The 13,951-nt window shown below is 37.1% G+C and overlaps 1 protein-coding gene across 1 annotated transcript in view; it reads right to left on the bottom strand.

Annotated features, from left to right (window-relative positions):
* The window catches only part of nphs1 (NPHS1 adhesion molecule, nephrin), a 121,794-nt gene that overhangs the window by 87,740 nt on the left and 20,103 nt on the right, over nucleotides 1-13,951 (bottom strand). The window contains 1 exon segment of the mRNA XM_026934929.3: nucleotides 12,403-12,525. Coding sequence (XP_026790730.3) covers nucleotides 12,403-12,525 — 123 coding nt within the window.

Genomic DNA, 13,951 nt, shown 5'->3' with positions numbered 1-13,951 from the left:
GCAGCTAACTCAAGTTCAGGTTCAAGTAGACCTTTAGTGTCATCACAGCCATATACACTGTGCAGAAGAAATAACGTTTCTCCTGGATCCAAGGGGCAACATACATGTATGAAATGCACAGTGCTGACAGGACATAAATAAAGTGCAACAGGAATAAGCTGCATGCAGGGAGGGGGTATGGGAAACAGTGGGGGTGCATACAAAGACAGGCAGTAGAGCATAAATGCTCCAAATATAGCATAAATTCTCCTAAATGAGCATCTGAAAATGAAGCTAGTTGATGCCTACAAGCAGATGAAGACTATAAAAAGATATCAAAGCACCTCCAACTTAAATTTCCACTGTCAGAAAATGTTGTTAATAAATGGCAGTTAAGGGGAACTGTGGAAGTCAAGGCAGGATCTGGATCATATGCTGGCCAGAAAGGCCAAGCAAAACCCCCAAATGACAGTCCCCTGAATCAAACATCACTGGAAATGTTAAGGTAGATCTTAAACATGCTGTGTATCCAAGACAGTCCAAGAATATCTCACAACTAGAAGCATTCTACAAGGAAGAGTAGGTGAAAATTCACTGAACAAGAATAGAAAACCCCTAGCAAGTGCTGATATCTGCCAAAGATGTTAATGTTACTGTCTGTTACTGTGTAACTTAGTAGGGTACAATTTTTCTATTTTTAGTCAAATATAAAGTAGCATTAATATTTGATGAAAATATTTATTTAAAAAATAGAGGTTGTGCTTGATTCTTTTCCCTTCAAAAATCAACAAAATATGTAATTTGGCCTGAGTTGGGTTCAGTAACTCTAACACTAACTTCAGTAACTCTAACTTTAACCTCAATATCTTTAACCTTAACCTCAATAACTCTAACCCTAACTTCAGCCACTCTAACTTTAACCTCAGTAACTCTAACTTTAACCTTAGCAACTCTAACCCTAACTTCAGCCACTCTAACTTTAACCTCAGTGACTCTAAATCTACCTTCAGTAACTTTAACTTTAACCGCAGTAACTCTAACATTAACCTCAGTAAATCTAGCCCTAACTCTAACCCTAAATTCAGTAACTTTATCCTTAACATCAGTATCTCTAACTTTAACCTCAATAACTCTAACTATAACCCTAATTTCAGTAACTCTAACCTTAACCTCAGTAACTGTAACCCTAACTTCAGTCACTCTAACCTTAACCTTGGTATGTCTTACCTTAATCTCAGTATCTCTAACCTTAACCCTAATTTCAGTATCTCTAACCTTAACCCTAATTTCAGTATCTCTAACCTTAACCTAAGTAAGTCTAACTTTAACCTCAATAACTCTAAACCTACCTTCACTATCTCTAACTTTAACTTCAGTAACTCTACCTTCAGTAACTCTAACCCTAACTTCAGTCACTCTAACTTTATCCTCAGTAACTTTACCTTTAATCTCAGTAACCCTAATCCTTAAAAAAAAAAAAAAATATATATATATATATATATATATATATATAGTACACATACCCAAAATACAATTATCCCTCATTTCAGTAAGTCTAATAGTAATTCTAAGCCCACTAAAAGAAACCTTAACTGTAGCACCCAAAAGCAATCATTTTGGCTATTCTGGATTTTTTTAAAAATTCCCAATGAAAAAAAAAAACTCTTGTCTTCATGGGGAGCATCCAAGTCTTCCTGTCAACTCTCATTCCCACAAACAGTGAACCACATGCCCACCTACACACACACACACACACACACACACACACACACACACACACACACACACACAGATACATACAAGCATGCACACCAACATAGCCATCATGGGGGGGCTCAGGTGCAGGCTTTGAAGCTGAAAGCTATTGAAGCAGTCCCTTTCGTCCGCCCCTTTGTCCTCTCCTTTTTGCTCATTCCCGCTCTCCTCCCCGCCGGTTTCATCTTATCTCCTCTTCTTTTTCTCTCTACTCTTGTCCTTCTCTCTGCAGCTCTCCTCTCATCACTTTTCCAAGAATGAAAGAGGAGCAGGTGTGGTTGAGAGCAGACGACTGATAGCAATATCGTCTCTCTTTCTTCATTCTCTCATTCCCCACATTTCTTCAAGCACTGTGTAAGAACAAACATTTTTATTCAAGGGAACAAGAAGCTGAATTGACTAAGTCCGTCTGACAACTGATAAATGATTGAACATCTCCGCCGTCTACTACGGCTAATGCACAGATACAAAACTGGCGGGAATTAAGTGTCTGAATGCAGCAGCTGGGCCTCTGGCGCTGTCACATTCAGTCTGAAATAACCAGCAAAATAGAGTAAAGGAGGTTTATGTAAAGATGCTCCAGCAGAACTAGAACAAACAAGTCTGGCATTGGGGTAGCATGACTCTGTTTAGGCCGATAAGATTCAACTAGATTCCAGGATTAATGCAGGGCAAACTCGTAAAGCTCCTGATACTTTCCAGTCTGTAATAAACTCTTTCATAGAAGACATATCTAGTTGCGAAGACACATTCAAGTATCAATTATTTTCAGGATTATTTCAGAATGGTATTGCATCACGAAATAATGAGGCATATACATTAACAGCCATACTAGAATATAGCCAAAAGACATAATTGTAATAGTTAAATATTAACATCTTCTTAACTATTGTTTATTTATATCTTGACTTTTAAATAGAGTTTTTGTACACAATGTAGGTTAACATTTAACACCATTCAACACCAATAACATATTGCTTTGAGATCACATGATCCAACCCAAACCATTTTACTGGTGTGGTGTCATTAAATGACCTCACAGTAGATTATAGGATTATGGCATATAATAAAAGTAGTTGTTAAGACCTAATTTAGAATTGTGTATGAATTTAGAACACTGTATTATAAACTATAGGTTTCCCTGAACAATGAAATTCTTTGTATGGACTCCACAAGTCAGTGTAAAACCTGACGATCCTTGATAGAAATCTTTCAGAGTGTTGTCTGAACACATGCTTCAAAGGAAGAGATAAGACTCAAGGAAAGTCTGACCTTTTGCACAAAGGACTTAGCATGATCAGTATGACAAATTTAAATAGAGAAGTACTGCAGAATTTTGAATATTCAAGATTTGAGCTTTCATTCTTTTTTTTTTTTTAATTTCTAAAACTTTCTGTTTATTTCCAGTTTTAAATTAAAAAAAGCCCAGATTTTCTGTGCCTCTCAGACTTTTGGTCCTTACTGTATATCCTATGTTAGGGTTTACTTTAGGATTCAAATTGCTGGAAAACAAATATTCAGAAAGGTCGAGGTTATAGGTTATACCCTATAATTTAAGTTAACTAGATTGTTTCCACTTTTCATAATGTAAATGATCTTTATTAATGCAGTGTAAGTAATGATATACTGTAAATTAACAAAATGAGTTAACAAGATGTAATTAACTATGGCCATTATTAATGGCTATTCATATATGACTCAGTTAATGCATAAACTTCATAATTTTGTGAGGCACTAAGGATTAGTGCATATGTTAATTGAGCATTATAAAAGTATTAGTTAAGTATTGATATATTGTTTATTTGTGAACCTTATCGTAAAGCTGGGGTATCAAGCATACAGTCTGCAGGCCGAGACCAGGCTGATAAAGGATCTAATTTAGCCCACAAATGAATATATAGGTCATGTTCCCAATTAAAATTGTCTTACGGACCATAATTGAATTCCAAAAAAGAGCTAGTCTCTGTTATTCCACTAGGGGGCAAAACATAGCAAAAAAAAAAAACAACATTCAGCTACTGACAAAATATGGTAATCATGTATTTCATTAGTAAGCTAAAAAGCCAAAGCTGTAATCATGTCTCTTTCCAAAAGAACTAATTTAGGGGTTTCACATCAACAGGGGGTAAATACTTATGTAATCACAACATTTCTTTTTTTGGCAAATAATTATTGGTAAATAATCCCCCCTTCACTTCAATATTTGTGAATATACAAAGTATAACGTGGCCCGTTACCTAAAATAATTTTGCCACTTCTATAGCAAAGTGTTAGGAGTTAAATTGACTAATCATAAACACTGATGATGCTCAGTTACTATTGCTACAGAGGGATGAAAAACCTTGTGGCTCTGTAGGCAGCAATTTTATTTTGCTGGCATGGTTTAGGTCAACTTTCCCCTTCGAGGGAAGTGTCACTGCAAATCAATACAAAGTTCTTTAGACTGATCACCTATATCCTATGATGAAACATTTCTATCTTGATGGGAGTGATGGCTTCAAGGATGACTCCGCCCCCACACACAGGGCACTATGTATCAAACTGATGTAAAATATATGTGATGGCCGTCAGAGTCACCAGATCTCAACCCAATTATACAACCAGGGGAGATTTTTGGAGTGATGTGTTAGACAGCGATCTTCATCACTATCATCAAAACACCAACTGACGGAATATCTTTGGAAGAATGGTGTTCATCACTCCAGAGAATCTATGCCAAGGTGGATTGAAGGTGGTTGCTCCCGGGGGTCCAAAGCAGTACGAATACACATAACTTTTAATGGACTTTGTGATATTTTTCATTTCTAATTTGCTACCCATTCTTTTTGTAGGTCAATCTTCAGAAAAATCACAACCAGATTTTTTTTTTTTTTTTTTTTTTTTTTTTTTTTTTTTAGTTAATCTGGTTGGCCTAAGACATGATAATTTTAAGGATAAGAGTAAAATTGAGAATGCTAGATCACTAAGTTCAAGCTAGTCTAGTGAGTCTAGTTAAATTGATAAAGCATAGCTAACCATGTGGTTAAAGTGGTGTTAAACATTAGTCTTACTTAAATATTCTGCAAAGCACCAGCTGTATGCTAGCACCAGTTTCAAGGAAACAAAGATTTGGATGGTTTGGCAAAAAACTAGTGGTTACTACACATGGTTTATTTTAGGTATTTTAGCAACTATCCAACATCTAACCTAACAAAATAACATGTTAGTGTCTTGGTTACAGTAACTGTGTTTAACTGATATTTTATCTGGCCATTTCTGGAGCTTTAATTTTAAGGTATATCCACAGGAAATACCGTTGTGCACCTGCTAAATAGCTGAAAGCTTAATAATGATTGCTAAGCAGCAACCTGAAGGCCAAGAAAGCAACATGCAACTTGGGAACATGAATTTGGTGTGGTACTATTTTATAGGAAGCAGGCATAAGAACCTGATAAAGAGCCACCCTGAGACTGTAAAGAGGCTAATGAACTCTGCACTGGCTGTTGCTAGCATGGCTAATTTAAGCTGTGTACAAGTTGAGGCTGTGCTGTTTTGAATTATGATGGCTCACTTGATCTAGTGGCTGCTGCAGTAGCATATCAGTGACGAGGAAAAAAAAACACACACACAGGGCTAACGACGCACTTTGTTAAATGGTTCTGACCAAACCCACTCCTTTTCACGACGCCTCTGCGTAGCGCCTGTGGAGCTGGCTATTGATGCAGTGGCCTTGCTCTTAGCCGCTAGCCTGCACGGGGTGATTCATCTTGAATTAGCCCATTATAAAACATATCACATGGACACGGGGAATCCAATTAAGGTCCTGCCTCATCCTTTACTCTCCGTTTCTCTCCCTTTTCTTGCCTCCCCACTCCCCTCACTAAAGACATTATGCCGTTTGTATTAGATTTGCGAAGGTAGATTTAAAGCAGGCGCGGCCATGCCCAAGTCTGAAAGGAACGGTGGTGTGGAGAACAGGAAATTATGGTGCAAAACAACTGGGAAATCAGCACAAATGGATAAAACCGAGTGCTGCCTCAATATTGGTATTATTCTGTTTTGCAGCATAATATTCGGCTGTGCAAATTGGCTCCCGCAACAGTTGATATGGTAGTCGGTGGTATATAATATATGTGTAATATAATCAAATCCTCATCTGTGTGAGGCACTTTTGGCACAGCCACCTACAGATATAATAGATGTAAGAGAACTACTGACATATGTCAGTAAACATATCTCATTATTAAAAATTAAATGAGCTAAGCTGTTTAAACTTAGTCTCTAAAAAGATCCAAATAATTAACAATGGTTTGATTTTTTTTAGATCAGTAGTGATATATGACACGGTATCATATTTGTAGCTGGTCATTTCATGCATCTTGATAATGTAATGAGTTTTATACCCACAGTAAAAAATGAAACCAATACATATTTAATAGATATAATATTGATATATACAATTACTCAAACCACATTAGGAAGAAAATACAAGGCCCATTTTAGTTCAAAGCTATACAAGTCTCTGTACAAGCTGTATTTAATGTTTAAAAACATTTCTCAGGACTGTAATTCACGACTCCCACTATTCATGACGTCCACACGGTAATCACATGGACTATATTGCTTTATTAAATACTTGTGGTTTCAAATTGTGGTTGAGATGCATGCAAAAGAGCAAGATATTGCAATTCGGGGAAGTCTGTAGTTTGCAAAATTATATATAGTAAATAATGTCAAGATTTCACCATGAGAAGGGTTTTCCCAGGCCATCACACATATAAAAGTAATATTTAATAGAACTGCAGACTCATACAGACCAAACTCCATACACTCCAACTCCAATCCTAGTTTTATCTGGGTTGTCTTGCCAGATAGATACCAGCTTTATAGATACCAGATACCAGCCTATAAGTTAACGACTGAAATAAAGCATATAAAAAACTTGAAGAAATGTACTGGTTAAATTGAGTTTAATTAAAAACATAAAGAAAAAGCAGAGAGAAAAAAAAGTATAATCATTTTAATGAAGCATGAGAATTTGTGACGGCTGCTCTGTATTTGGATTTGTTATCGCCTGAGAGATATATAGCAACTATTTTAGGGAACGACTTGTGAATTTCAGTTGGCAAAGGCGTGTGATGAAAGCATGTCTTCACACACATTCTTGCAAATGTGTCAGTGAAGAGTGATAAACGTGTAAGCTGTACTGCTGGTGCAGGTGCATGCATGAGAAAGATTCTGTTCATCCTTTACTCTCTTACTGTTGTCAGTAAAACCTGCTCCATTCCCAGGCTAAAAAGAAAGAAAGCCACCAGTGTCGTCACAGCAACCTTCCCCCATGCACCCTCCTTTCAAACACACACTTGTTCCAGTCTCTAGCTGAGCAGATGAAGCAAGAGGTGAATGGTGGATGACAGAAGAAGAAAACAGGCTTTCAATGCCCCCTGCCTGAGCCATATGGGTCGGCTCCCATTGCAGCAGCGAGAGAGGGAGGGGGAGTGAGAGACACCGGGAAGAGAAATGAGAGAGAGAGAGAGAGAGAGAGAGAGAGAGAGAATATTTGCACATGTGTCTTTTCTTCAGGGTGAAATTGTATGGTCTGATGCCAGGCTGCTGCTTGTGAATTCTCTGTGTTGGTCAGAGTTAAGATTTAGCACGTCCCTGACCTCAGTTTGGCAGCAGGCATGTGTTAGTAATTGATTAAACAAAATACTGAAATATTCAACAGGCAGAGTGTTGTAATTGTGAACTATTTAATGTGTCTTCACTGCCCACGCAGAAGACACTTGCCTAGAGAGAACATGTTTGCGCTGGAATCGGAGACATCTGCCTCCTCTCTTATTTTGATGATATTCCCAGTGACAGCTGGTCATATTATACGATGTGCGGCATAAAATCTAACATCTATCAATAGCTTTATTGAGCAATGCTTCATAATCACGAGGTCTCATTAATATCGTAATAAGAATGATGTGGGTCAAAGTATTACACATACACTTGAAGACAGATTTGTTATTTCTAAATTTTTTAAAGTGTTCTGAGTCTGTAATATAATGCTCTACTGGATTCATGCCATGTTCCCTCTGAACACCAGATTTGGTTAATCGAAGCAAACTTCTCAATCCCTGCTAAGATATTACAAATGTGTCAGCAAGGAGGTTGAAAAATATCAGCCAAAATGGAGATCAAATCTAGAGGGTGTGTCAAGTGAATCTACACTGTGGGTTAGAAAGAAATCAGCCCCAGCTTCTACTTCTTACTATTCTGTTTTTTTTTTTGTTTTGTTTATTTGTTTTTTCTTATGGTCATTGGTGGTGCTGTTGTGCTTGGTTCCACAAAATTCCAAAACAATCCACCCTTGTTACCATCAGATAATCTGATAATAATGTGAATTAAAAAGAAAAATGAAAACTTGTATCATTTTTTAAAAGACTGGGTGAGTTTAGCCCTGCTAGTTTATTTAAAGCAGCCACCCCTGCATATTATTCATCAGACCAGAATTCCATGAAATGAATAAGTAATGTCTGACGTAATACATTTACAACTACATTTAAGTTGCAGCTTAACTGTGTAACTAATTGTTAACATTTTCTTTAGTGTTATTAGTCATTAAACATCTATAGTTAATATAACACCATTGTTATATTAACACCACTGATGTGGTCTTCTGCTGTTGTAGCCCATCCACCTCAATCTTGATCTTTTGTGCATGCTGAGATGCTTTTCTGCTCACCACGGTTGTAAAGAGTGATTACACATGATTGAATGATTGGGTAACTGGTTAACTGGATCAAAAAAGGTTGCATGTAGAATCTAATTAAGAGGCTTGAACATTTTCTCCCCAAACAAACACCGTGGTACCATGATGGTAAGTACCATGCTATTTTCTTTGGTACAATGTCAGATGCGTTCTACAAATACCATGATAATCCAAAACATACCAAGTAATTTTCATGAATTCATTTCTTGAGTGAATTTCATGAATATAACATGAGTTACCAGTTTATTAACAGTTTGTCAGCCACCTTCAGGTCTGCATGCATTAATATAAAAAGACAACCACAGGATTACTACAGAGCAGATATTAATTGGATGGTGGACTATTCTAATCAGAGCAAGGACACTGACATGGTAATGACATGTTGGAGGTTTACAGCAGGGCTGACTCATTGAGCATAGAAACAGTTGGGATTGTATACCTACAATCTAACCTTTATGTTGGAGTTACCTTTTAAAATGGCCAATGTGTCTTGCTATAGGGTAGATGTACTAAAAAAATGGCAAGTGTACATTGTCCAACAGCATAAATTAAATGACTGACCTTAAAAGATAGCCATAGGTCATATTCATATAAATATTAAACCGCTTTTTCATTGTTGATGCAAATCGATAAAAGCTCTATTTCTAGCTCTAAATCTGTAAGCTCTAATTCTGTTCGAAGTTCATGTTTTTATTTCCACTAAGACACTATTGAGCAATTAAGAGCAAGTAAGAATAGGGCCAATGCACTAAAAGCACATTAGAAGTTGTGAGAAATCCTGGGTTACTGTATGTGTGGATTTTCACATTCTCTACATGTCTGTATAGGTTTTCGCCAGGTCCTCCAATTTCCTCCCACCTCCCTAACCCATGCTAGTTGGTGGATCAGCTACATTAAATTGCTTTATTCCCGCTTCACACCCAGTGTTCTCTGGTTCCACCGTGACCCTGACCAGGATAAAGCAGTTACTGAAGATGAATGAACAAATAATATTCTGCTAATGGGACCTGTGGTCAACTCATATCCAATAAAATGAGGTAGGTATAGTTAAAATCATGAGAGGAGGTACAATTCCTGCTGAGTTGATGACTCATCAGATGGGTTTACAGCCACTGCAGACTGATTTTACAGCAAGACTGCCTAACAGCACATTTGCTGGATAGATGACTGCATTCTTCTTTCCCTCCATTGATGTAAGCAATGTACTTGGCAACTCAGTTGCCATGCGCACAAGTCATTCATGTATTAGCATGTTTCCATTTTTTTTCAATCGCCTGAGACTCAAAGGGTTTAATCCAAATGAATGAAGAATTTGAGGAAAACTGCTGCTTTGTGTAGCTAGCTAATCTCTCCACATAAACTCAAAACTCAGACACACAAACTTAAGGAATCTTTCCACGCATTCTGATTTATTTAAATTGTGTTCTTACTTCACACAAGGGTGCAAAGAGTGCAATGTTCTTCCTCGCCAATTACATGGAAATGCATGGCTCAGCACGAAAAATCGGCAGAGTAAAGTGCGGCTTAGGTGCGTAAGGGCAGGGATGAGTGACCCACTTGCAGCTGAAGCATCAGTTAGCTGAGTGAGTCAGTTAGCCACAGTTCAAAGTAGACTGTTAATTGGTTATACAATACTCTATTCAACATGCAGTATATTTTTATTATGGACATTTAGTTACAGTTTGTATTTCTGAGTTTGTTCACAGAGATGCTAACTTTATTTTAAAAGAGCATGTTATCATTTTAAATGAGGTCACTTGTAATTATATATATATATATATATATATATATATATATATATATATATATATATATATATATATATATATATATATTTTTTTTTTTTTTTTTTTAAATGACAAGTTTTTCCTTTTGCTCATCCAATCCTATTGCCTCTGTTAATGCTACATATGTCTTGGAAGTCACCTTTTCGGGCCTATTTCTGGGCTGGGAAAAAAAAATAAAATAACTGGAATATCTATGGCACAGCAATATTGCCAGTCAGAGGTCAACAAATGATTATAAAAACTATACACTGCAACTTTAAAGCATGGCTGTGGTTTTAACTAAAATGAGAAGCTAACAAGTGCAAACAAATGGAAAGCGAAGAAAATATAAAGTGAATATTATATTAGTAGTGAATATGGAATATAGTATGAAAATGAAAGATACAGCTACAAATAAACATAATCTGTTTTTTTTTTTTTCAATGAAAATTTTTTTATGGCTTTGCAATCGTTGGGGCATGAAAGTATAATACAGGAACATGCTCAGGCCAATGAGGCACAAAGTAATATACCGTGATCAGGAAGGTGGTTTGCCCAGGGTGATGCTTAGCCATTGCACTCCAACTGTGCTGACTCTTGCAAATATCTCTAATGTCGGAATCTAGACTGCATAATTTCTCATAATGGGAACCTACATTTGCACTGTCACTTGATTCTTTGAGATTGAATCCCTGGGCTGTGAAAGGCTGATGGGAGTAATACCATAAACAGATCCTGCCATGACTGGTCCTTGAGCAAGCCAATTAAAAGAAAAGCTCATCAACACATAAAATTAATTTAATTGTAGTATTTGTGGGATGTTTTGAGATTCTGGTGCTAGTTTGTTTGTTGGTGCATTTGTTATTCCTGTGAGACGTGAGCAATTGCTTGCCATGCTGATGTCACAGTTGACAAATTCAACAATCTCAAACGTAGGTAATAATGTTCAAGGTTTGCTGTTATTTCCTAAAACAAAATAGCAAGAGTTTCTTTTCTCACTCACCATTTTCCAGGTATGTTCAGTGTCATATTAATGAGAAATCTAATGTAGATATGCAGTAGTGGAGAAAGCAAGTCTCAAAGTAGGACTCAAAGTTCCAGAATGCAATGCAGCATATGACGGTTTTATAGAGATTCAGCTTGGCTAGTTAGCAATCTTCACAATGGCAAACCTGAAGATACTAATCGCAGTATTAGCATCAAAGCTTAAGCACCGCTGCATCGCTCTGTTTGGGTAGAGATGAAGTACGGGATAATTCCTACTTGGTGCCACTTATCAGCAGGTAGTTGACAGCATTGTGGGTAATGTAGTAAAGGAAAATGGACCAAAGAGTCCAATGTCAATGAAAGAGGTTTATACTCAACTCAAATTAAATCTTGAATTGAATATTGCCATTGAATATGATATTAATTATAAAGATTAATGTCCAAGTTGTTCAGAGTGGACTGTTTCTTTAACCCGTAACTGCTCCTGCGCTCTGTCCCTTTGCTTCCATTTATGTATGAGCAAGCACATCAGGATATATAAAGAAGAAAAAAAGTTTCTGTTCAGCAATAAACTTGCCAATACTGATTCTGTTCTATTCTGAGCCTGGATGATCTGCAGTGTTCAAAATGTTATGGCATCCTTCATCGACAAATGGCTTCTATGAAATACCAGTTCAGGAAGAACGTGTGTGCAGCCCTCCTTCATTGCACTTCCATGCTGACAGCTAAAAATTGATCACTGGCCTATGTAGCCTGACAAAACCCATATAATGTAGTGAGTATTGCTAAATAGGCTGCAATATCATTATATACACAATATACAAGTGATTTGACAAGAGTGCAAACTGAACAAGTGTGAAATCCATGGGTTCTTAATCAGCACTTCCTTTTGGCCCAACACACAGTATACACACACACACACACACACACACATACAGAGTCCCATTGCTGAGACTCCATCCTGCAGACACTCGCACACCATGCCTCATTAGGATCCCAAATGTAGCTGCGAAGGAAAGTGATAAGCCCAGGTCTGGTGCTGTGTGTCACCTTTTTCGATATGTGCAGAGCCATTAGTGGTCCAGGCTGAGCTATCTGTCATCCTATTGCTAAGGATGACCGTTGCTTCTCAAGTATAACCCCCTTCCACAGAGTGAGAGCTCTGCTTCTGCTTACTTTGCACATTGATCCACACAGTGCGTGAGACGATGGGATGACTGGTTTCGGAACGGCCCACCTGGCATTCGTAGGAGGAGTCATCTTCCAGGCGCACGTCTTCAATCTGGAGATGGTATTGCCCTTCAGGAGAGTGAGAGAGAGGTGCAGGGTAATTTTTTTTCCCACAAAATACCTGGTGAGAATGTCATTAAATAGTAATTTAAATTTAAGATTAAAGCTTAGAAATAAGCTGCTATACCACAGAGCTGTTTGAATTCTTGAATCCGATTGGTTAGAAAGACTTGTATGGCGAATGCGCCAGATGATCTAAGGTTAATAATAAAAAGATCTAAAAAGAACCAAATGAGTTGCTGTTCAACAAAGATGAATAATCATTGATATGGTGAACTTTTCTGTAAGAGGATGCTTATTTAACATTCATGGAAGGAGTCTCCAGTGCCAGCTTTTTGTAACAGTTAGAAAGTTTTCTGCCATGGGAAGTCTTCAGGACAGAGGACTTTCTTGGGTTCATGATGAGCTATGTATTTTTTTTTCCATCTTATTAACTTCAAGAGAGAATAAAAGAGAGGCTGGTGAAGGAATGACTGTTTATATCTGCCACAATTAAATTGATAACAGGAAGTTATCAAGTTATTAATGGAGGTTCCACAATATTAAATGTAACCATGAATGGACAAAAAGTATGACACATCATACATTAATAAATTAAAAATTGTAAGTATTGGCAAATTGTTGTGGTATAAGGGGAATAAAACACTTTGGGGCATGCTGGTTTATATTATCATGCTTATTCAAATCCGTTATCATTTCTATAGTAATAATCATTCACGAGGACTTGTAAGATGGATGATAACAGGAATAAAATTAATAATGGCAATTACTAGCAAATTGTTGTGGTATAAGAGGAATAAAACACTTCAGAACATGCTGTTATTGGAAAATAATTTGAGTGGTAACAGTAACGCTGCTTCCTGTCAGGCCACACCATTGTTGATTATTTTTTGATAACTGCACACTGCAGAGTGTTTATTCCTTGCTTTTTAGAATTATAGGAATCCTTCTAGAGCTTTTGTCAAATAGCATCTCCTAATATGCATTACTGAATTTGTACGGGATGTTCGTTTAATATGAGCAATTATTGCCACTAAAGGAAGATTTTATTCTATTTGATGTTGTCCCATTTTTTTCGGTGCGAGATCCATATATTATTTACAAGATGAATATTGTGCCGCCAAGGGGTTAGTTCACTCAGCTCTGGCTCTGTGACGATTAATGGCTCCTCTACAAACTCTAGGCATGCTGTTTGAGCCTTGAACATTTTTTTTTCTCTTTCCCTTCAGACGAAAACTAACATGCAGAAAATAGTATCTTAGTATGACAACCCACTGCAGCAGGGAAAAAGGAGGTGTCAACCAAGCTGGCAAGATAATTAACACCAACCAGTAGCAATTTTCGGATCAATGCTATCATAGTAGGAGAAGAAGGCACTTTAAAATTATTAATTATTTTCCACTCTCTTGGAGTTGCACTTAGTAAATGCTGCAAT

This window comes from Pangasianodon hypophthalmus, chromosome 14 (genome assembly GCF_027358585.1).
Source record: "Pangasianodon hypophthalmus isolate fPanHyp1 chromosome 14, fPanHyp1.pri, whole genome shotgun sequence".
In the NCBI taxonomy this organism is placed as follows: Eukaryota; Metazoa; Chordata; class Actinopteri; order Siluriformes; family Pangasiidae; genus Pangasianodon; species Pangasianodon hypophthalmus.
This window is presented reverse-complemented; position numbering and strand designations above follow the sequence as displayed.